The sequence below is a fragment of the Odocoileus virginianus genome, chromosome 6, assembly GCF_023699985.2.
Source record: "Odocoileus virginianus isolate 20LAN1187 ecotype Illinois chromosome 6, Ovbor_1.2, whole genome shotgun sequence".
Lineage (NCBI taxonomy): Eukaryota > Metazoa > Chordata > Mammalia > Artiodactyla > Cervidae > Odocoileus > Odocoileus virginianus.
Window position 1 is genome coordinate 86,497,122 of NC_069679.1, and position 24,720 is coordinate 86,521,841.

The 24,720-nt window shown below is 44.0% G+C and overlaps 2 protein-coding genes across 7 annotated transcripts in view; one reads left to right on the top strand and one right to left on the bottom strand.

Moving 5' to 3' along the window:
* PTPN21 (protein tyrosine phosphatase non-receptor type 21) overlaps nucleotides 1-7,104 on the bottom strand; it is a 75,742-nt gene extending 68,638 nt beyond the window's left edge. Inside the window, exons 1-2 of the mRNA XM_070469745.1 lie at nucleotides 6,790-7,104; nucleotides 1,739-2,117 (exon numbers count right to left, since the gene is read on the bottom strand). Coding sequence (XP_070325846.1) covers nucleotides 1,739-1,918 — 180 coding nt within the window. The 5' untranslated portion in view covers nucleotides 1,919-2,117; nucleotides 6,790-7,104. The remainder of the gene's footprint in view (nucleotides 1-1,738; nucleotides 2,118-6,789) is intronic.
* An 8,301-nt stretch (nucleotides 7,105-15,405) lies between these two features.
* ZC3H14 (zinc finger CCCH-type containing 14) overlaps nucleotides 15,406-24,720 on the top strand; it is a 39,575-nt gene continuing 30,260 nt past the window's right edge. For 2 of the 6 annotated variants that reach the window (XM_070469760.1, XM_070469759.1), the window contains exons 1-6: nucleotides 15,407-15,580; nucleotides 15,951-15,993; nucleotides 20,874-20,988; nucleotides 23,200-23,240; nucleotides 23,679-23,874; nucleotides 24,222-24,651. In XM_070469760.1, the coding sequence (XP_070325861.1) occupies nucleotides 15,545-15,580; nucleotides 15,951-15,993; nucleotides 20,874-20,988; nucleotides 23,200-23,240; nucleotides 23,679-23,874; nucleotides 24,222-24,651 (861 nt within the window). In that variant the 5' untranslated portion in view covers nucleotides 15,407-15,544. Of the gene's footprint in view, nucleotides 15,600-15,950; nucleotides 15,994-20,873; nucleotides 20,989-23,199; nucleotides 23,241-23,678; nucleotides 23,875-24,221; nucleotides 24,652-24,720 lie in introns of all 6 variants that reach the window. The other 4 variants (XM_070469763.1, XM_070469764.1, XM_070469761.1 and 1 more) reach the window with 3 other exon arrangements.

Here is a 24,720-nt window from a genome sequence, read left to right on the forward strand (position 1 = left end):
CAGGAAGCCAAAGACCAGAAGAGACCTGGGTCTAATTAGAGCCCTTTTCTTCACAGACCTTACATAGCATTTTAAATGCAAGACATTATGTGGATGCTTGAGGACGCCACAACGTGCTGCAGACTGGGTTAGGGCTTTTCCAGGAAAACCCCATGATTACTGTAACAGACTAGAGTTATCGGAGCTACGGCTTTGCATGCACAGTAAATCACACAGTCACTCCGAGAGTTAGGGACCACTGTTACCCTGTGGTTAAGGTGAGGGAACCAGAGCTCAGATAGGTCACATTCCTCACCTAAGGTTAAACAACTAAACGGATGCAGAAACCAGAATTCAAACCGAAACATGTCTCAAAATTTGGCTTGACCTCTGGAAAACAAAGGGCTTCCCTTGGTGGCTCAGATGGTAAAGAACCGGTCTGCCAATGAAGGAGGCGTAAGAGACTCGGGCTCAATCCCTGGGTCGGGAAGATCCCCTGGAGGAGGCACTCCAGTCTTCCTGCCTGGAGAATCCCGTAGACAGAGGAACCTAGCAGGCTACCTGTCCAAAAGGTCGCTGTTGCAAAGAGTTGGACACTATTGAAGTAACTCAGCATGCAGGCACGCTCGTGCAAAAGAGTCACTGAATGCTGAACAAATGAATGAAGTCGGTAAACTCTGCTACATCAGGACGACGCATGTGGGATCAATACCAGAAGGTCAGAACTACTTGGACACTCCAAAATGCATTCCTTTTTTCTTTTTTCCTTTTTTTTTTTTAAGTGGCTTAAAACAACTATTTTATCTTGCTGCCAGTTCTGTGGGTCAAGAATTTGGGCAGGATTTGCCTAGGTATCTGCCGGATGCCTGGGGGCTGAAAGGATCCATTTCCAAGATGGCGTCTTCACGCAGATGGCCAACATGCATTCCTGTTTCATTTTGGTTTCCATTTTGGGAGAACATATAAACATTTTCAAAACTCGGACACTGTGGGGATATTCCTGGTGATCCAGTGGCTGAGACTCCACACTCCCAACCCAGGGGTCCGGGGCTCCATCCCTAGCCAGGGAACTAGATCCCACACATGGCAGCTAAAAGATCATGCATGCCGTACCTAGGACCTGGCACAGCCAAATAAGTCAATACATGTGTAAGGAAAACCTAATCTCAGTTCAGTCACTCAGTGGTGTTCGACTCCTTGAGACCCCATGAACTGCAGCATGCCAGGCTTCCCTGTCCATCACCAACTCCCAGAGCTTGCTCAAACTCATGTCCATTGAGCCGGTGATGCCATCCAACCATCTCAGGCATTGTTAATTCTTTTAAGGGGCATCCCCAAGAAAAGGTCTCTTTGTTCAGTTTCATTCCTTCCTCACAGGGAGAGGGGCTCACAGGCTCAACTCAGATTATCCTAGTGCCTATGTGCTAAACCTCTTTAGTGGTGTCCAACTCTTCGCGACCCTTTGGGGCTGCAGCCCTCCAGCCTCCTCTGTCCAGGCGATTCTCAGGCAAGACCACTGGAGTGGCTTGCCATGCCCTCCTCCAGGGGATCTTCCCCACCCAAGCCTGGAACCTGGGTCTCCCGCATTGCAGACAGATTCTTTACCATCTGAGCCAGCAGGGAAGCTACAGATTATCCTGGCCAGGGAGGTACTTTGAGAAAACACAGCCAGCATGCATTTATAGTAGCTTAGAAATAAGGAGCAAAATTCGGCGGAAGAAGCCTGCAGGTTTCTTTTTTTTTGGGGGGGGGGGCTTACCTCCCGCAGCTCCAGTCTTTGGGCCACAGCCTCCAGGCTCTCCTGACCAGTGCTCTCCACGGACAGCGTGAACTCTACAAACTCATTGTTGAGCAGCTGGATCCGGGCAACTAGGCAGCTCTTGCTGGATACGGTGTAGCGCCGCGTGCGTTTTAGTTTCAATCCAAATGGCAGTGGCATCTTCTTCTCCCTTCAAGAGCTGGAGGGGTAAAAAGCGAACAGCACGGCCAGCAGTCCAGGGCTGGTGATGACTAGAGAAACCGATCCCGTCCCGACCGGAGGAGCACCGCGGAGTCTCCGACTGCTCACCCAGCAGCTGCTGCCATCAAAAAGCAACAGAGTCTCCAAAGACCAGGTGATGGGTGCTCCCACGCCAGTGCTGGGGAGAGAGGGACGCTGGTTACAGGGGCGACAGCAACTCCGGCTTTGTTTTTAAAAATAAGAATCAATGAAAGCTGTATCAGAGCGATAAGCTCTCCCTCCCCTCTGGAAAAAAAGAAGGCCTTGACAGGACCTGGGCGGGGCTGGAGAAGTTTCACAGCAGAGGTGTGTTAGGCCCCGGGTCAGACTCCACCCCTCATTCAATTCCACAAATAGTGGCCACCAGATGTGGCTACCTTCAGGATTAAACGAGACGGGGGCTGGCACAACCATAGCCCCAAATTGAGTAGCGAGCATTAGTGGTCCTCTTTCTATTTTAAAGTTTTAGTTTTTTTTTTCATAGTTAACTCTTTTCGGCTCCCTAATACTCCAACTGTATCTTTAGCCCTTAAGTGAGTTGTCAAAAAAAAAAAAAAACCAAAACCCCCTTCAAAAGAGCTATGTTCAAATTTTTTTTTTTCAAATTTAAAAAAAAAAAAAACAAAAAACCTCCAAAAGAGCTACGTTCAAGTCCCAATTAGGCAAATTAACGCCGAACTGGAATGGAATCATCCTCTGTCACATGTGGCAGCTGTGAGGTTCAAATGAGGTGAACACTTAACAGGAATTTGCAGAACTTCCCAGTTTACAAATATTGACGTCACCATTTCGATTTATTTATAAACAAACTGTAAGACTCTACACGCGCCGGTGACCGGGTTACCAAGCAGAAGCCTGTCAGCTCTAAGAAGCCCGGCCCGCGCCCGTCTCTGGGTGGGGACGCCTAGAGGCGGTGAGCCTTCCCCGAGGCGGCGCCACAGCCCTGAGAAGGAGCGGGACGAGGCTTCGAACTCCATCCTGAGATAAAGACGTGAGCCAGACGCTCAACGAGCCCGTGAGGCCAGCAGCGCCGAGGGCTTCGACGTCGCGCTCCCAGAAGAGCAGGCGGCGTTGCCCGGGCAACCGGCGGCCTCGGCGGCGCCGGAACTCTTCGCCCTGCCGCTGCGTTTCCGAACGGACGCTCAAGGAGAGAGGACAGGCTCGGGCAGACGCCGGAGGGAACGCTTAAAGGGCCCGGCTAGAGCCCCTGCAGACGAGGGTGCGGTTTGAGCGGGGTCCGCTTACCTCAGGGCTGCCCCACCCATACCCCAAACACGTGACGTAAAACTTTTTAAAGCACACCAGTTGGTGTGTTAATTCCTGGGCGGAAGCAAAACGGCCTTGAGCGGCAGCTTGGCACTTTGACACTGACAGGATTTTTTTGTAATTTTTTTCCCCCCTTCAACAAGTCGACAAAATCGCAGATATTTCCAGAATCCCGGGACGGCCCCCGCCCTCCGTCGTCTTCTGAATAGAGGCTGCCTCCGAGGACGCAGCCTGGGGCTCGGTCGCAACTGGTTACCCTGAGCCGGGGCCGGGAACCGCCGCGCGGAGCCCCAGGCCTCTCTCTCAGCCAGCGGACACGGAAGGCGGTCCTCGGGAGAAGCGGCGCTCTCTCGGCCTCACAGCGGGGCGGGCTGAGCTGGGGGCCGACCCCAGACTCCTTCTCGGTCTCGCCTCCCCCACTGCGCCTCAGCCCCAGAGGTGATGGGCTCTCAGGGCTGGCCAGGGTGGGGGCCGGAGATGAGGAGAACCAGCGTTTAGCTCTTACACTAGGCTTTGGCAGACCTAACGCTATTAATTCCATCTCACTGAAGTGTACTGCGTCCCTGAGGACAAGGCGGCGGAGTGGGCCTTTGGGTGTGCGTGCTAAGTCGCTGGAGTCCTGTTGGACTCTGCGACCCCAGGACTGGAGCCCGCCAGGCTCCTCTGTTCATGGGATGCTGCAGGCAAGTATTTTGGAGTGGGTTGCCATTTCCTCCTCCAGGGGAATCTTCCCAACCCAGGGATCGAACGCCCTGTCTCAGGTCTGCCTGTATTAGTCAGGCAGGTTCTTTACCTCTAGCGCCACCGAGGAAGCCCCACAGTGGGCCTTTAGAGACGTCTAGTCAAAGTCTCTCAGTCGTGTCCGACTCTTTGCGACCCCATGGACTGTACATGGATTCTCCAGGCCACAATATTGTAGTGGGTGGCCGTTCCCTTCTCCCAGCGATCCATCCCAGGTCTCCCGCATTGCAGGCGTATTCTTTACCGGCTGAGCCACCAGGGAAGCCCTACACACAAAGTCTGAAAGTGAAAGAGAAGTCGCTCAGCCCTGTCCGACTCTGCGAACCCATGGACTCCAGCCTGCCAGGCTCCTCCATCCGTGGGATTCTCCAGGCAAGAATACTGGAGTGGGTTGCCACTTCCTTCTCCAGGGGATCTTCTCAACCCAGGGATTGAACCCAGGGCTCCCGCATTGCAGGCAGACACTTTACCATCTGAGCTTCCCACTAGGGAAGCTCATGTTAGTCGCTCAGTCGTGACTGACTGTTTGCAACCCCATGGACTGTACCCACCAGGCCCCTCTGTCCATGGAATTCTTCAGGCAAGAATACTCGAGTGGGTTGCCATTCCCTTCTCTGGGGAATCTTCCCAACCCAGAGATCGAATCCAGGTCTTCTCCAATGCAGGTAGATCCTTTACCGTCTAAGCTACCAGGGAAGCCCACAGAAAGTCTAAAAGGAATCAATTCCTAAGCCGTCCTTGCTCTTAAGTAGATTACAAGCATGCTCTAATTACATACATGGCTGTATCTCTAATAAGGACCCAACCACGACTTTCTGCTTTCGTTGTCTGGGTTTGGGTTTTGTTTGTTTGAGCTCTGGTTATGCACAGATAGCCAGAAAAATAAAAGTTAAAAACAAGAAATAGAGGGAAAAGGCCAGAGGAAAAAAGAAAACTAGAAGTGCATAAGCCACTGTGTTGATTTAACAGCATTTGCTGTGTACCTCTGGAAGGTAAAAGCACCTTAGGGAAGAAGGGAATAGAAAATAGACATTATGAAAAGGCATGGGCTCTACCTGCAGTTTTCAGTGCTCTTGTTTGTGTCAGGGTATAAACCAAATAGATCGTTGAGACAGAATGAAAAGTTAAAAAATCAAGAAGTGAAAACTTGAAATAATAAGCTTTCAACTAGAAAAGTGTCTATGAGCCATGAGTGTAAATTTTAAAAGATTATAGATACTCTTATAGATAGATATGCTAAATACCCTATCAAGAGATAAGGTAATGAATTTAAATTTTTCATACAAATTATGGTAACTGGAAACAGAACAGTTAAAGTTGTACAGAGGAAAGACGAAAATTTGTATTGGGGATGTTCAAACATGGTATTCTCTTCACTGCAAATATAGAATTATGCCTTGAAGGCAGTAGATACTACATTATATAACTTAATTATCAACTTAAGCTCTGATGAAGCAGAGTAAAACTGTGCTGTCCCAGAGTCTGAAATGTTTCACTCCATCACGGATAAAGACAAGCCAATGTTTTCTCTCTTTTATTTTGGTAGCTGTTATAAAAAGTCATTGAAAAAGAGGGTATGTGTGTGTGAAACAATTTACACACTTAGTTTTCAGTTATATACAGTATTTGCTACCAAGTAGTGTCATAAAGTTAGGAATGTTTGAACAGAGGAGTAGAAACTGAAGATGCTTTGGCGGGGGCTGCCTGTTTCAGGTGTGAAATAATAAGAAATAATTGGAAAGGCAGCTGGGTCTGAAGTCTTAACTGATTACTAAACATTCTTAATTAGCTTTTGCAGGAAAATATACTAAGATACTTTGTTTCTCTACAAAGTCACTTTGTTTTGAAATTTAAAAAAAATAGGTATATATTAATCATGTTCAAATATTCAAAAAGTAGACTATTTATTCATTTTAATGTTTTTACATCCCCTCTCAGAAGCTTCCAAATACACTTTTAAATTCTGAATCCTGTAGTTTTCCGCTTTGTTGCTAGAGTCCTCATTACGTGTAATTTTACTAATAATGCTTTCAAATAAAACAATCTCTAAAAGTGTATTCTTAGAATAATGTACAGATATATAGCATTAAGTCCAACGCATATTTGTCCTGAACACATTTATGCGTAGAACTCGAGAATAAAATGTGCTGGAAACAACAGACAACTACTTTTAGAATAAAATTTCTATCATATCCCAAAGTTAAAAAAAAAAAAATCTGTCAGCAACCCTTAGGCATACAGCGGTTGTCACCTGGCGCACACGGAGTATTTTGAACGCGTTTGCGAGCACACGCTATTATAAGGCTTTCTCAGCAAAAAAGAAAATAAGACAAGCATGCCAAAAGCGGCCAGTCTAATCAGGATTTGCAGAAATCACAAGTCGGAATTTGCAGACCCAAGAATTCTTTTTTTCCAGAGTAAACACTCTTTACTCCAAAACCAAAACAAGCCATCACCACGAAACAGTCCTTCGCTCCTCTCCTTATCGCCAGTTATCTGGCAAATCTCGCACTTAATATTCCGAGAGGTACAAACATGCCTAAGACTTTTAAAGCCCCAATGCAGAATTAAGCCGCTCACAACCGAGGAGCTCCGAATACAAATTCAAGACCCCGCTGGAAAAGCCTCAAGTAGACGGGAGAGAGCCTGGAAGAGTTTTCTCTTTGTTACGCTCGCCCCTGCCTCGGGTCTGGGCAGCCGGGACGCGTCTTCCCCGGACCTGGGGGTGCCGGCTGGCGGACACTGCCCCGCGCTCGGCCCCCGCCGCCCCCCGCGCCTCACAGGCCGGGGCCCCGCGCCCTCACCTGCTCCCGCGGCCGCATCCTCGGGGCCGCGCGACCCGCTCAGCGGCCCGCCCCGCGGAGCCCCGCCGCGCGGCCGCCGCAGCCGCGCCCGCACTCCAGCCCGCGCCGCGGCGCGCTCACGGGGCCCGCGCGCCTCGCTTCCTGTCTCCCCAGTCCCGGCCCGCCGCGCATTCCCCCGCGTCGAGGGCGGAGGCCCGCAGCTGGGGCCGGCGGCGCCGCACGCAGAGGCCCGGCGAGGGCCGGGCAACCGGAGGACGCGCGGCCGGAGCAGCGGAGCGGCCGGGCCCGGGCGTCCCTACCCCGGGCCGGGCGGGCGGGCAGATCCGGAGAGGCGGCGGCGGCCCGTGACCTCAGAGGGCTGGAATGCGGGCGGGGGAGGCGCGGACAGCTGCGCCCGGCCGCCGGGGAGGGGGCGCGCCGCTGCTTGCTTGAATCATATGACCGCTTATTTTAAGAGTTTCCAAATAAAGCGAGGCCTTAACAAAAATGAGAGGAGGGGGTAACATTTCGGTGCCAGGTAAAGGGTGTTATTCCCGCGTTACTAGGTGATCGGTAAAAGGGTATTATTGCCGGAGTTGTTCATTTACTCCTCTACATGTCTGAAAATAGTTCAACTCGTCTATTTCTTCTCCCTTGCTTTCGTCTAAGGGCATACCCCATAAAAAAAGGATTGGTAACAAGGTGGGAAGGATTGGTATACAGGGTGGCAAAGTCCCCTTCCCCTAAAAAAGATTGTGTGTGAAAGTCGTTCAGTCGTGTCCAACTCCTCGCGACCCCATGGGCTGTAGCCCACAAGGCTCCTCTGTCCATGGGGTTCTCCAGGCAAGAAAAGTGGAGTGGGTTGCCATGCCCTTCTCCAGGGGGTCTTCCCAACCCAGGGGTTGCGCCCCGGTTTCCCGCACTGCAAGCAGATTCTTTACCGATTGAGCCACCAGGGGAGCCTCCAAAAAGACTGATTTGTCTCAGACAACCTGTTAAGTCTTCAGCAGAGCTGTGTGTTCATGCAGTCCGAAGCGGCGCTTTAAGGGAAGGCGAACTCCAGAGTGCAGTTGTCTGGGCTCAAATCTCAGTTGCCAACGCTAGCTGGAGGACCTTTTGCAAATTTCTTAACCTTTCTGTGCCTGTTCATGTCCTGTGAAATAATGAAAAAAATCACTATACAGCAACTTGTGTAAAACATATGTGAAGTGCTTCATTCTAACCCCTAATAGCAACTTTTATTTTTATATGGTATTATTACACGGCATTATTATTATTATTGCCTGGCAATACTTAAGCCAAGGAATAAAATTGTGTGGTCCTAACACCATCACAATAGGTGTTTCCGCTCTTACTTGGCCATTGGTTTGAGTGACGAGCAGAGAAACTTCTGTTATGTAAATTTAATGTAAATTATTTTAAAAAGAGTTTTGTTTCTGGAAATCTTTGTCTTCCTTCCGGCGTGTGGACTTTTTTTCTAGTTGCAACAACCATCTGCAAGGCAGGTGTGTGGGATCCTGCAGCCAGGGATCTAACCCTGATGCACACATTTATAACCACTGGGCCACCAGGGAAGTCCCTGGAAAGCTTTCTTATGTTAAGTGTCATTTAGATCTCATTTCTTCAACAGTTAACAGACACTTACTCATGGTCCCTGCTCTCAAAGGACTTCTGGTCTAGTGGGTGATAAACCTGCACACCACACACAGGACTAACTAGGCCTAAGAGGGACCCGTCATCCTAGAAGTAGGAGTGCTATGGGAGAACAAACCCAGGCAAGACTCAGGTTGGGTAACAGAGCTGAAAGCAAATAAGATTACACATGTTTCCAACTGGGAAAAAAATCAATTCTGCTTGTAACTGAATTTCAGCTGGCCGCCATGGGGGGGTCAATTTGTGTGCAGGGAGAGAAAATGAGTCGCTTTCTGGTCTCATAAACTAGAAAGACTGAAATTTATGTGTGTGTTCTCTCCATCCCCAGCCTATCCTCAAGACCTGCTTGCTCCTTCCTCCTTTGAAATGTCTCAGGAATGTTTTCTTTCCTCTTTGTGCCTGAATGCCAACTCCCCGCCATCATTCTAGCCCAAACCTTCACCCCTCATCATTTTACATCTAGATTATCGCAACAAGAGTGGTCTCCATGCCTCTGGTTTCTGCTCTCTCTTCTTTCCATCCTTAATGCTAGGCTGACCTCTCCCTGGGGTTTATCACTCCCAGTGGACCGTCACGGCTAAGCTGCTCTGCTTGACCTTGGGCCTTAATAAACTAGCCTCATCTTCTTTGACCACCACATTTCTCTCCTCTCCCCTAAGGCCCCCTGATGAGCCGTGTCTCCTGGCTCAGAGCACCTCCTGCCCGCCTTCCGCTTGTCTAAGCCTTCCGTTGCTCTCCATGCCTCAATCCAAGGCTCGGCTTCCAAGACAACTTGCTCACCACTCCATTCCACAGTGATCCCCACACTTGGCAAGAACGTTAAAAATTGTTTCACGTAGGCTTCTTTCATATCTCCTCAAATTCCTGGGACACTACTGAGCAGAGAGTAGGCACTAAATAAAAACTTGTTAATTGAATCGGGAAGAAAATAAAAGAATTTTAAAAATAGAAAATGATCGTAAAACCCAAGTGATGTTAGACACAGCTGAACTTCCTCCCTCACAGTCCACAAGTGCCACTTGCTGACCAAGTACTTAAGCTCTATTTTCCCACAGTCACGTTAATTTGACAGTAATGGCCCCATGACATGGCAAGCCACTTGAACAACGCCTTCAAAGTGGGTAGCATGAAATTATTAACTGGCTTATGTTTGCATGGAAGGAAGTGAAGTAATTTATATGGTTCAACCCCCCCAAAAGTCTCCTTCCTACCCTGCCTGTTCTTCTCCTGGGGGTAACTGGTATTATCATAATCTTATGTATCCCTCTAGAGATAGTCTGTGAATAAATAAGCAATTACATATCTGTATCTTCATGGCCTCTTGTTACCCAGAGTGGCATATTATACATTCTTCTTCCTGTAAAGGTAATTCTATTAAAATAAGAGTTTTTAAATTTCTACGGTGAAAAGATGTTCAATAATAGGGGAAACTGTGGTTTTGGTGGTTCATTGACTGATACTTTCTTAGAAGTAAAGAAATTAATCTGCTTTGGGATTTTCCTGGCCGTCCAGTGGTTAGCATTCCACGCTTCCACTGCAGTGTGCAGGTTCAGTCCCTGGTCAGGGAACTAAAATCCCCCATGCCACAGGGCACAGCTAAGAAATAAATAAAAGTAAATTTTAAATAAATAGATGTTGGGCAGCAAGGAGATCCAACCAGTCCATCCTAATATTGAATATTAGGATGAATATTCATTGGAAGGACTGATGCTGAAGCTGAAACTCCAATACTTTGGCCACCTGATGTGAAGAACTGACTCATTGGAAAAGACCCTGATGCTGGGAAATATTGAAGGTGGGAGAAGGGGACGACAGAGGATGGGATGGTTGGATGGCATCGCCGACTTGATAGACATGAGTTTGGGTAAACTCCGGGAGTTGGTGATGGACAGGGAGGTCACGCATGCTGCAGTCCATGGGGCTGCAAAGAGTTGGACTCAACTGAGCGACTGAACTGAACTGAACTGAACTGATGGGTACCAAAATACAAAAACATTAAAAAATAGGGAATTAAATGTTTAATTATAATCTGCCTTGATAGTTTGGTGGGTACTGACTATCCCTCACTATATGAATTACCATCCTCAGAAAAAATTTTAAAAGGAAAAAAAATTACCATCCTTTGCAAGAATGTAGGTTGAAAGGATGCTCCATTCCCATAGAGATGGTGGTGCCTGGGAGGAGGAGAGGAAGTCAGAGCTTCAAAGGTGAGATCATCAGTCTCCAGATTTTGCCCGTATGCTCTCCGTACCACACTCAGTACCACCCCAGAGGCAACACTTTTGCTGCTGCCAAGAATGAGAGTTTAGGGGCTTCTCTGCTGAAATGGCTAAGACTCTTTGCCCAGTGCAGGGGGCCTGGGTTTCACCAATCCCTGGAATCAGAGAAATGATGATGTGAGCAATATATCTGTTCAACTGGACAAGACATTGAAGACAAGTATGTCGATATCAAGAGAAAAAGCAAGTGCTGTGACTGGAGTTCCCAACACTCAAGGACTTTTGACCCAAGGGTGGACATGCCACATAATACTTACTAATGAAAACACTTGTTCATTCAAACTGCTCTTCTTAGAACCCAAATGCTGCAAAGAGAAAGATAAATAAGATGTATGGCTCTGTTCCCAAAGACTCATGGTGTGAGGAACAGTCAGTTCAGTCCCTCAGTCATGTCCAACTCTTTGCGACCCCATGGACCGCAGCACGCCAGGCCTCCCTGTCCACCAACTCCCAGAGTTTACTCAAACTCACGTCCATTGAGTCAGTGATACCTTCCAGCCGTCTCATTCTCGGTCATCCCCTTCTCCTGCCTTCCATCTTTCCCAGCATTAGGGTCTTTTCCAGTGAGTCAGTTCTTTACATCAGATGGCCAAAGTGAGGAACAGGGGAATATATAATTCTAGTAGGCAGGTATACTTAACGGGTAAATATTTTAAGTCAGGGGTCCCCAACCTCTGGAATCTAATGCCTGATGACCTGAGGTGCAGCTGATGGAATAATAATCAAAATAAAGTGCACAGTAAATGTACTGTGCTTGAATCATATCAACATCACCCCCGCCCCTTCCACCCCTCCACTGCCCCAGTCCGTGGGAAAATTGTCTTCCATGAAAGCAGTCCCTGGTGCCAAAAAGTTTGGGGACCACTGTTCTAAGTGGAGTGGTAATATCTGGTTTATTGCTATGATCAGCTTCTGGCTGAGTCTGGAAGGACAAAAACAAAGTTCACTAGGCTTTCCTGGTGGTTCACATGGTAAAGAATCTGCCTGCAATGCAGGAGACCCAGGTTCAATCCCGAGGTTGGCGAAGATCTCCTGGAGAAGGGAATGGCCACCCACTCCAGTATTCTTGCCTGGAGAATTCCATGGACAGAGGAGCCTGGTGGGCTACACTCCATGGGGTTGCAAAGAGTTGGTCATGACTGAGTGACTAACACTTTCAGTTTCTTTCAGGCATTCCAAGAAAAACAGAGAAAAGCATTCCAGGCTGAAGGACACCCTCTTCTGACCTCCTCTCCCCCCATACGCAAAAGGGTGGGAGGTACCCAGTTGGAATTCTGCCCTGATTGGAGGCCGGAGATGCTAGGGACCAGTGTGAAAGGATGAGGAGTTCCATGCAACTGGGGTTGGTACCCAGGCCTCTGTGACTTCAAAACCAATGCTCTTGTTAGTCATCTTCTCTCAAACAGCCCTCAACTGTGATTGACTGAAATCTAGTCCTCATCCGATCTCCTAGAGCAAAGATAGGTTTTCCCTCCTGAACCAGAGAGCTCTTCCATACTGGAAAATAATTCTCATTGTCCTGCTTAGTCTTTCTCAAGCTGAATACCTACTTCTAGTTCCTCTAATAGTTTTTCTCAAGCATCGTTACGATCATCTTCCTCTGAATGCAGTGTGGTTTACGAAGACGTGTCTTACACACCATATCAGTGACACTGAACCCCATCGGTTCAGTGGGGTTGTCCCCTCTGTAATCCAGACAGACTCCTGAGGTCTAGATATGCAAGTTCTTAAGCAGCTTGCAAGTTTCTTTCTGGTATTTTAAATATGTCTTGAAAGTTAACTCTTGAACACATTTTAATGCAAGTTTTCCCTATCCTGAATACATTTTAATGAAAACATTCTCTGTTTTTCAAAAAGAACATTTCAAAAATGATCTTTCAATATTATCTACATATTGACTAAGGATTTTATGCCCGGTAATGGCAAAACATGTGTTTTCATTCTTAGGACTGAAATGGCAGGTAAAGAGAGAGAAATAACGTACCTGTCTTTTGGATTGTGTGTGTCTCGGTTGCAGGGACTCCGGTCTCATTCATCTGTGCTCTGGTGCTTAGCACAGCATCTGACTCAGGGGAGGTGTTTAATTTTTAATCAACAACCATACTACTGCCAGTGAGCCAAGCACAGTTCAAAATCCTTCTCGACTATTAACTTCATCCTCATAATAAATCTATGAAAAAGAAACTGGTATCATACTTAGGTCACAGATAAGGAAACTAAGGCAGAGAGGGGATAAGCAACTTGCCTAAGGCCTCAGAGGGAGTAACAGAGCTAGGATTCAAGCCCAGACAGCCTGGCTCCAGTGTTCCTGATCTTAGACACTCTCCTCTGTGCCTCTCATCCATTTTGAATGAGTGCATGATCATTGGATTTATCCATGAAGAATGCTTTTGTAATTTAGGTCATTATTCTATCCTACAAAACTTCGTAAGATGCTGGAAGTGTCCAGCATCCTGAAAGAAATTTGGGAGAAGTATAGACCTACCAGGAGTTTATAGTTTCGTTAGAGAGGACAAATGTGCATATGTACACACATATACCCACAAATGAAATGAACATTACAGAAAGGCTCTTGTGTCATATTAGCAGCTCCCTCGTATGTTATAGTAATTCAGAAGAAGAAAAGGATTCTGTGAGGTGAAGGACCATGTGGCCAACAGACCTTAGGTGGCCTCAAGATTCCTGCCCATGCGGTTTTCACCCTTGAGGGTAAGACAGCACCCGCGACTTGCCTGCAGCTAGTGAACAGGAACAGAGGAAGGATTTTCTTTCTTTCTTTCTTTTTTGATAGTGCTTGGTCTTCCTTTCAGCTTCTCTAGTTGCTCCGTGGTAAGTGAGATCTTAGCTCCCCGACCAGAAATAGAATCTGCATCCCCTGTTTTGAAGGGATTCTTAACCATTGTACTACCAGAGAAGTCCTCTGGATGATGGATTTTGCAAGTGGAATTAAGGCCCTAAATCATGAGTTTGGTGTCAGGCCCTTGGATATTGAATACTGTGTGTGCTCAGTCCTGTCTGACTCTTTGCAACTCCATGGACTGTAGCCCACCAGTCTCCTCTGTCCATGGGGATTCTCCAGGCAAGAATCCTTGAGTGGGCTACCATGTCCTCCTCCAGGGGATCTTCCTGACACAGGAATTCAACCCATGTCTCTCGTTCTCTCCTGCACTGGCAGGCGAATTCTTTACCACTGAGCCACATGGGAAGCCCTGATTTAATCAAATGAAAGCCCTTGAAAGAAGGACTGGGCCTTCCCTGAGCTCAGAGTCTCTCGGAGCTTGATTTAGTGGGCAGCATGTTGGAGAAGGCCATGATAAGGAAGTATGGGAACATCTGTGACTGAGGGTAGTCTCAGGGCAACAGCCGGGAAAAAGCTGAGACTCTCACTCATAAAGCTTCAATAATTCTGCTTACAATTTAAACATGCTTGAAAGTGGCTTCTTCCTCAGTCGAACTTCCAGATAAGAGCACAGCCTTCCGTGTGGGCAGGAGGGAGACTGCTTCCTATGCTTAATCTGATTGTAAGGTTTTATGATTAAGGACAGGGAAAATTTAACTGCTATTAATAGAAACAGTAATGTCAGGAGCAGAAACCAATCTGAGTGGAGGAAGGGAAAGATGAGAAAGATTTCAGTTTTGATGTGGTGGCTTTGGAGCAAACACAAATGCCTGCATTTATCTGGAATTTGGGACTGGGGTTTAGGTGAGAACTCGAGGCTGATGGATATGAGAGTTAGACCATAGGGAAGGCTGAGTGCTGAAGAATTCACATTTTCAAACTGTGGTGCTGGAGAAGACTCCCTTGGATTGCAAGGAGATCAAACCAGTCAATCCAAAAGGAACTCAATTCTGAGCATTAATTGGATGGGCCGATGCTGAAGCTGAAGCTCCAATACTTTTGCCATGGGATGCAAAGAGCCAAGCCATTGGAAAAGACCCTCTTGCTGGGAAAGATTGAGGGCAAGAAGAGGAGGAGGCAGCAGAAGAGATGGTTGGAGGAGATCACCGAGTCAATGGACATGAGTTTGAGTAAACTCCGGGAGCTAGTAAAGGGCAGAGAAGCCTGGCGAGCCGCAGTCCATGGGGTCTCAAGGAGTCAGTCACGACTAAGCAAGTGAACAACAGCAAGGTTGATGGAATATTCAACAATGATCATTATAGATGTGAGAGTAGAAGTCCTGAAAATTAAAGATTTCTCCAAAGAAAGGGATTTCAGAGAGAGGAGCAGCAAGATGAAGATTTAATTGGGGAAAAGGCCACGGAGGACAGCAGAGGGGCAGAACCAGACACAGGAGAACCAGGGTAGTTGTGGCGTCAAAGAAACGACTGTGATGAATTGGCTGTGCGGCGCTGGGTATTCCATTTTTCCCTCCAAGTGTAATTATAATGCAACCGCTGGGAGGCAGCCTCTATATTACAGGTAGGAAAACTGACTCGAGACCGAATATCCAGATGAATATCACACTAAACCGCAGTGGAGGCTGGATTCAAATTCAGATCTCACATCAAAGCCAAGGATCCTTCCCTGGCACGTTTAAACGTACTTAAATTCCAAAAGGGGAGTGCGGGTGAGGAGGGAAGGTTGGAAATTCACCCACGTGCCGGCAGAAGCTGGGGAAAGCCCGGGCCGCCAGCAGAGGGCGCCAGGGCGCACGCCCCGCGAGCCCCCAGTGCGCAGGCGCAGGCGCAGGCGCGCGCGGCGGGGCTAGAACCTGTGGGGGCGGGTCACGCAGGGCGTGCGGCCGGGATCGGCGGTGGCGGTCTGGCTGCGGGCGGCGAAGCCGGCGCCGGGCCCCTGGTCCGCGGGACGCCGCGCAGTTCCCGCCGCTTTCCCCCGCGGAGCCATGGAGATCGGCACGGAGATCAGCCGTAAGATCCGGGTGAGGCCCGCGTCGGCGGGTAAGGGGCCAAGGCGGGAGGCCGGGTGGCGGCGGGCCGACAGGCGCGCGGTCGTCAGGAGTAACGGGGGCGGTGGGCCCGGCGCGGGCGCCGCGGCCTGCTCGTCGCTGGAGGCGCTTCTGACGGGCCGCCGCGGGCCTGGGCGCAGCCGCGGCCTCGGAGAGCGCGGCCGCCGTGAGGAGGAAGCCCCTGGAGGGCGGGAGGAGGCGCGGGGGTCCCGGCCGGAGCCGGGGGGCGGGGGCCCCGGGCGGGGCGGCCGGGGCGCCTGAGGTGCGCGCTCCGGCGGCGGCCGGGCCCTTCCCCCGGGGTCGCGGGGTCTCTCACACGCCTGTCTTGTCTCTTCACCCTCAGAGTGCCATTAAAGGGAAATTGCAAGAATTAGGAGCTTATGTCGGTAAGTTGTTATTAGCCTAACGGCTGTGGGGCTCTCGGCGAGCTCAGTTTTCAGTGACCGCCTTTTTCCTGCCAGACCTTTGATTTTGGACAGACGCCGTTTTTACCTTCAAATCTCATCCTCCCTGGTTACTTTTGCTTACCTAAGTCTTGTCATTGAAGGCTCTATGTGCAGCGTGTCTTTTTTTTTTTTTTTTTTTTTGGTGCCTACCTCCAAATCCCTTTCTAATACGGTGTTTTGGAATTGTTTGTTTTCTTCTGTTGAGGCTCTGTCGTGTTCTCCTTCATGTTTGTTTGATTTTTATTTTTCTGAGTTACTGTTTTGCATTTGAATGTTTGATGCTTTTCGGTATTTGCCTCTGTCATGGTTCGTTGAGGTTTACTTTCGGGTCTCTCTTATTTTTCCTGTCGGTTTTTTTCTTAGCTCCCCACAGTAAGCTCTTTTCGTGTTTTTTTTTTTTTGTAATGTTTTATAATTTGAATGTTGACTCTGGGCCAGGCACTGTGCTTAAAATGGTTTTATATGCATTAGGTCACCGTAATCCCCAGGAGAACGGTGAAAGGTAAGTGGTAATATCCTGAATTACACAAGCAAGGAAACTGAGGCTTTGAGTGCTTGATATGAGCAGGGTTTTATGCATTGAGACCTGGGTCTGTTTGGCTCCAAAGCTGGTGCCTCTTATAAAGATAATAGCTTACACTCATGATAGTAATTCTCGAGGTGTGGGAGACCCCAAAAGTCTCTGAAGTCAAAATTATTTTCATATTAGTACTCACAAGATACTTGCCGTTTTTACTGTGCTGGCATTTGGATTGTGCAAAAGTGGTGAGTAAGGTAAGGTACTACAGGTACCTTAGCCTGAGTCAGCATCTCACACCAAACTTCACAAGAAATTATCATATTCTTCACCACCCTTCCACTTGCACTTACAAAGAAAAAAAAAAGGCTAGTTTCACTTACGATGAGTGATAAAGTAAAATATTCTTTTAAACCTTGTCTTTGATTACATCTTTTTAATATGAAGTACTCAAAAGTGTTTCTGCCATACAGAAGCATGATGTATTGTCTTGAAACAAATTTGTGTGATTGGGTTGGGAACTGAACCAGTCATCTTTTTTCATGGAATTTTTTTTTTTCTTTTTTGTTTTGTTTGAGACTTTTTTTTTTTTTAGAGTTCAGTTGATCTACAATATTGTGTTACCTTTAAGCATACAGCACAGTGATTCAATTATATATATGTACTTTTTTCAGATTATTTCCATTGCACACTTTTACAAAACTAGTTCCCTGGGCTGTACAGCAAATCCTTGTTACTTATCTATTTTATATATTGTAGTTGGTTTCTGTTAATCACATACTTGTAATTTATCTATCTCCTCCCCCCCACTTTACCCTTTAGAACACCATTTTTAACTTTTAAGGACTGACATGCTAGTTCCATGCACTGGGGTATTTGGCAGACATTTTCTTGAAAGTGAGCAAAGATAAACAATTAATAGGCTTTGTTGCCAGTGACAGAGCGTTGAGCTTTCAAATAAAAATCAGAATTTCAGAAAATTTGTGTCTTCCTCTGTAAATTTGACAGTGTGATAATATCAGCAAGTGATTCATTCAGGCTGAATAATGAAATGTATCCACCACACCAGTGGTTTGTACAGCTCATGGACCATTATTTTTTCAAATGACCAATGCAAAATGTTTTAAAATTGCACAGGGATAAAAAAATTAGTTGAAAGTACAGATTGGATCAATGGATTTTCATATAACAAAGTACAGAAAGTCAGTGATAAAGTTTTATTTCAGTATTGCTGCTAACCTTGAAAAAACTACTGCTTGTTGACTTTTGGTGTAGTGTCACAGAAAAATATCCACATTTTCTGAAAAGGCTACTAAAATAATTTTTCAATTGCATATCTTGTGAGATCAGATTTTCTTCACATTCTTCATGTAGAACATACAACAGATGAAATGTAAAAGTAGAAATCAGAATTCTTTTAAACCAGATGTTTAAGAAATTTATAAAAATAACTTATTTTTTGTACTGATTTTCCTTTTGGAAAATTTATTTATAAATATAATGTTATATTAATATAAATAGTTTTGTTGTTAATGGGTTAGGTATATTATTTTAAATGAATTAAAAATTCTCAGTTTTAGTTTCTAGTATGGTAAATACAGTAGATATATACACGTGAATAAAAACTGTTAGGGATCATCAACAATTTTCAGTGGTATAAAGGGGCCCCTGAGACCAGATGGTTGGCCGCATACTAATTATTTGTTGTCAAGTTTGTTATTAGACTTTAACAGATAAGAAAATTGAGACTTAGAGGTTAAAGATGAACCTGAACCAGCATTGATTTATTCTTTTATTCATTCAACGTTTAATGGATTGCAACTTTGTGCCAGGAACTTGATTTATGTCAAAAAGAAATCCACAGAAAACCTGCAGTGAAAACTTTCTTAATTGTAGCACCTGAAAGCATAAACACGTTAATTGGGTTGACATTCAATCATATTGATGATTCTGATGTTTATCAAAAATCTCAAGAATTTTAAGCCTCTTAAAAAGCTGATTACAAATTGCCATAGTCCAGTGTGAAAAGTAGTAAAGATACCATTTATTTTACAGTTTTGAAAGTATTTTCATACATTTCTGTTACTTGAACATAATGCTGAAGTGGGGATGGCAAGTACTTTACTTCTTTTTATAAATAATGAAATGAAATATCTTGGGAGAGCTAAATAAGCTTGGTCAGCAGCAGATATAAGCCCAAAGAACTCAAGTTTTCCTGGTCCTTGATGTTTCTATTATTACTTATAATAGAAACTTGATGAGCTAACAGAAGAATAGGAGTCATATCTGTATGCTTCTCTAGAACTGATCTGTCCCAGCTGATAACAGGTTAGCACAGTTTCTCAACTCGTTTGTCTCTGCTCCTTAACTGGATGTTTCCTGAGGGCAGAGACATCATGTTGGTTCTGTCCCAGTGGCCTAACAAGAGTGCCTGATTTTTTTCCATAAATGTCTATTAAGTGGGTAAACAGGGATCACCATTAGATATTTGAAATAAAAATGTTATTCATTTGCAATTAACTGCTTAATTATTTGCATATATATGCATAATTGTTCTGAAAAGAGTGACTTTCTAATCCCTTTCTTTGAGAGTTCTAAAACCTTTAAGGTTATGGAAATGATCCTTTAGTAAATATTTGAGGATCTATTTTCAAACCATTGAGTGGGATACAAAAGTGAACAACTTTTTGTTAAGAGTTGATGAGGTTTTATTCATGTGTTTGTCTAAAATGGAATGCTTCAGAGAGGTGGCAGTTATAACTCAGAGCAGCCTTTAATTTACATTTTAGACGTATAAGCTTGCAGAAACCTTCAACATTTTGCAGTTTTTCAGTACATAGATTTCAGATGACGTTGCAAATGCTATTAGAATTTTGTAGGAATGTATCATGAACACGTTAACTCTTTTCTTTAGCTTCTTATTTCTCATTTTGAATCTAAGAGAACAGTATTATGAACTTCTAACATTTTTGTTAAAATATAACTATATCTTAACCACCCATTTAAAATGTAGTTTGCTGTGTCTTGATATGTATACATCATAATCAAGCTAATGAACATATCCATCACTCCCGAAGTTTCCTTTTGGGTTTTCTTTGAGCTCCTTTGTATCCCTCTCTCCCATCTTTCCCCACCATGTGCCAGAGCAATCACTGATCTCATTTACATAAAATTTTGTAAAATGCAAACTAGTGTTAGAAAACAGAGCCTATTTGTTTTCATTACTGACATTATGAAGGAAAAAAGTGTCAAGACTGCCACACACTCCAGCTTGTTTTCCTTTTTTGGGTTACCAGTGGCAGCCTGTGGTAGGGATACTTTGTGTAAATAAAGGAGGGGGCTTTTTTTTTTTGGGAGGAGGCTTCTTGACTAAAGTTGCCAGAAACCTGTCAGAGCCTTTGGATACTTTACAAAGGAAGTAATAAATGAATGGCTACTTGTTCTTTTATCCTCAGGATGACTTGGCATGCTTCCAGCAAGTATGCTGATTTCTTTGTTTCCATTTGTAGATCAATTTTCACATTATATTTGTGCTTTTCTTGAACTAGATTTTTTAATATTTCTTCTTGAAACAAATGTCTGATAGTACTTCTGAAATGAACCTTCCTGCCTACATAGAAATGTTATAAATATTTAAGGTATTAAAGAATCTAAGAATTTTTTTTGGTGGGGATCAGAGTTCCTCATAAATGGCTTTTGCTTTGTTTTTACTGTGGTGGTTTTTTATTTTGTTTTTGGTCTGTTAGGAGGGTACAAGAATGAAACAATGAATTGAGTAGAAATTATTTAATCTTTTTAAGATAGAATTTTTTAAATGATGTAGAATTTTGGGGTGGTTTTAGTTTACTTGATGTTTCTGCCAGTTTGTTACCCTAACTGAAATGTGCCTTTACCAAGGATAAAGGTGTTCCTGGAAAAATGAGTGTCATTTTGAAATATAGAACTAAACAAAACTCAGTATTATTCTTGAGAAATGTCCATTATGCTTTCTGGAAGCTTCTCTGAAATTAACGAGTGTTACTAAAAAGATTAAAAGAAGTGAATGCTCTCTCAAGCTTGATACTGGGATTCAGAATAGCTAGTTGTATTAGTAAGTGTTCATTAGTTATTCCTAATTCCTGTTCTTCTAGTAATTCAAATACCTGTGGAATAAAGAGAAAGCTATACATTTAATCCATCGTAATTCCAGTAGAGTTGAGGTATTCTTAGAGCTACATGTATATCTTCAAGCACATCAACTTCAAGTAGAAGAAAATATTAAGGAAAGCATAAAAAGTCTTTATATACTTTTCCTTTTAAATAGATGAAGAACTTCCTGATTACATTATGGTGATGGTGGCCAACAAGAAAAGTCAGGACCAAATGACAGAGGACCTGTCCCTGTTTCTAGGGAACAACACAATTCGATTCACCGTATGGTATGTTTCTGAATATTTACCCCTCAGAACAAAGTTTGGCACGAGTCAAGAGCAGGTATTCTGTCTGCAACGTGGTTCTTGACAGGAAAGTCAGATTTAACCTTGTGAGGTAGGTTGTGAGCATTGAGAGCACAGCCTCTGGAGCCAGACTGCCAAGGTTGAATCTTGAATCTGCCTGTTTCCTTGGTTTTCCATCCACAAAGTGGGAATAGTAAATCACCTTTATAGGGTGGTTGTGAAAATTAAATGAGCTAATTAATACATGTGCTTACAGTTGTGCCTGGCCCATAGCAAGTCCTCAGTATGTGTTGACTGTAGTTACTGTTTCTTTTTTAAACCTCAGCATTTTATCATTCCTTTTCCTCCACTAAAACCAGTTATAGATGTTTTTTGGACTCGGTTGACTTCCTAAATTGCTTTCTCCAGTGAGCTAATAATTTAGGGGGCAGGGTTTTTTGACAAAAGTTTCAAATCATTTTTTTAAAGTTTAAAATTCTGAAATAGGCTTTGTGTTCAGATGTAAATTTTTTTTTTCCATTTATTTTTATTAGTTGGAGGCTAATTACTTTACATCATTGCAGTAGTTTCTGTCATACATTGAAATGAATTAGCTGTGGATTTACATGTAAGATGTAAATTAATACTATAATTTTTCAGTCCTTTTTCAAACCGCACATTCCTTTAGTTGAGCATACTGATTGAAAGCATGAGGTCCAGCTTAAGAAGGGAGAGCAGGTTTGAGGTAGAGTGGAGCTGGGGAGGGTGACAGTGTGGCTGAGACAGAGCAGGAAGCTGGGAGCCACCAGCAGCAGGAGTGAGCGATGGGGGAGCAGACTCGCCTGAGCAGAGTGGCCGGCTTCATCTGAATAGCAAGAGGCTGGGAGGTGAGAGAGGCCGTGAGGAGGGACCTGAAGCTGATGGACTTGCCTTTAAACCAGAGTTCCTCTTGAAGGGGTTTTTGCCCCAGCAGGCAACTGTATCCTTTAAAACTGTCATGAAGCTTTCTTGAAATTCCACACAGAGTTCTCTGGGTTTATATTACACATTTCTGAAGAACACTGAGTGCAGTGGTTGTTCCTTGAGTGTTTTGGTTCATGCACTCCTGCTGTATGGGTGACTTGACCCGCTTATTACAGTTTGTCCTCAGAGTTTACCGAAAGCCTGAGGGAGGGAGACTGGGGCTTCTGACTGGGGAATGAACATTATCGGGAGCTGCTGCTTTTAAGATTAAAGCCTTTAGCAGTTCAGGTGCTTGTTTTGTTTCATGCACATTTTTTATGACTGGACTTTTGGTTCAACATTTGGATCACTTTGAGTCCCACTAATATGGGAGGTTGACCTAGTAGATCCTTTCTCAGATAACTCGAGGGAGTTAGACAAGTTTCTTAGATTAACAAACTGTGAACTGATTTCAATTTAAAATCAGTTCAACTCTTTCATTTTACCATAAATTTAGTTCTTTAACATGTTCTGATAAAAGTAATGGTGTTCCTATTTTGACACTTTTGCTTTCTTAAGCGTCCATCAACACCAGCCACAAACAGACTATTCTTATTCTTTGGAGCCTTGCAATAACTGTGCCTTAGGGGACAGTGGCATTTGACTGGGTTCTGGGTGAAACATTATAATTTTTTCAGAAAGCATGGCCTCCTAGAAGGTTTGTTAGGCAAATTTGCCTTGTACATAACTACTAAAATAGGTTATAAGTAAGATGGTGGTTTGTTTACAGCATTAGTTTTGAAAATAATGCAGTAAAATCATGGTGTAGTAATTTTGAAATTAAGTTTTTCACATCTCAGAATTAGGTTCTTCTAGATGCCATCTAAATAGATAAACAGTGCTATCAACAATTTTAACAGTGTTATATATTACATGTTTATGGTATTTTGTTATTTTATCATAAACTACCTTGAATCTTTCATCCTTTTGAAACAAAATAATCTTTGTGAACTAAAACTATGTAGTCAGATGATATATTTGCCCTTATTTTTGCAGAGGCTAGATGAGAAAAATAGTGATGAAAAAAATAAAGACTTTTAAAAATTATCCTACAGTGTTTCTATAAAGCCTTTTTAAAAAAATCTTTTAATACCATTTATCAGTATTTAACTGAAGATTTGACCTGTAATGTCAGACTTAGAGTGACAGTTGAAATCCAGTCTTTCTTCATAAAAGGAAGCTTTAACATTTTGGGTTTGTTTTTTCTTTTAGGCTTCACGGTGTATTAGATAAACTTCGTTCTGTAACAACTGGTAAGGTTCATAAAAATGATGTTTGGGTTTTTCTGGAATTTGCTGTAATGTGATTGTTTTTAAAAAGTTATTTGTACTGCTTTGGGAAAAAAACCCATGAATTTGAAAACAGTAGTTCATTTGAACTTTTTAAGGAAGCACACGTTTTTATGAATTTAAGAGCAAAAATTTAATATAATTTGAAGACAATTTAAGTAAAGGGAAACTAGGCAGTTTATCCTAAGGAAATAATTATAGATGTGCGCAATGATTTAGCTTCAAGGATGTTTCAGTGTTTTATGATTGAAAATTACTTAAAAGTGCAGTAATAATAAATTGGATAAGTTTATATCACTATGGAATAATGTTCAGCCATTAACTATGTTGTCAAGCACACATATTTATTGCTTTTAAGTAATCAATATAAATAATAAAGGGACCGTGTATTTTTCTTTCTAGACCCCTCTAGTCTGAAGTCTTCTGATACCAACCTCTTTGATGGTAACGTACCTTCAAACAAAAGCAGTTTCAGTCGAGGAGATGAGAGAAGGCACGAAGCTGCAGTGCCACCTCTTGCAGTTTCTAGCACTAGACCTGAAAAAAGAGAATCTAGAGTTTCTACAAGTTCACAGGAGCAGAAAGCCACTAATGTCAGGTAAGAGTCTTGTGTAGACCTATGGGCAGATGGGTGTGTGTAACATTTACATTAGTTAATATGTCTTTTAAGTTGCTGTTTTCAGACATTTTTGAAAACACTGAAGTGGTGGGAAACAGTTTTTTTTCGGAATAAAATAAGGATAAGACCAAAGAATGATTATATTTTGCATAAAATGTAAATCAAAGTAAAAAAAAAAGCAGTTTCATAGTAGTTTTTAATAGAATACAGAAAGTTATTATCTATACTTTTTCATTAAGATGTATCTGACTAGTCTTTGAATAGTGGAAGATGCTGCTGTAAACTAGTAAAACACCCTTTTTGGTTTTGTTTTCATTTTTTAACAGACAGACTTACGATGATGGAGCTGCAACCCGACTAATGTCCACAGTGAAACCTTTGAGGGAGCTAGCACCCTCTGAAGATGTGATTGATATTAAGCCAGAACCAGATGATCTCATTGATGAAGACCTCAATTTTGTGCAGGAGAATCCCTTATCTCAGAAAAAAGCTACAGTGACACTTACGTACGGTTCTTCTCGCCCTTCTATTGAAATTTATCGACCACCTGCAAGTCGAAACGCAGACAGTGGTGCTCATTTAAACAGGTTGCAGTTTCAACAGCAGCAAAACAATATTCATGCTGCCAAACAGCTTGATGTTCAGAGTAGCCGGGTGTATGAGACTGGACGTCTGTGTGAACCAGAAGTGCTTCACAGCTTAGAAGAGACTTACAGTCCCTTCTTCCGAAGCAACTCAGAAAAGATGAGTATTGAGGTTTGTATATACTTGTGAATTCTGACCTGTTCTGCTGAAAATTGTCAATTCTTAATAGTAAGTTGTATA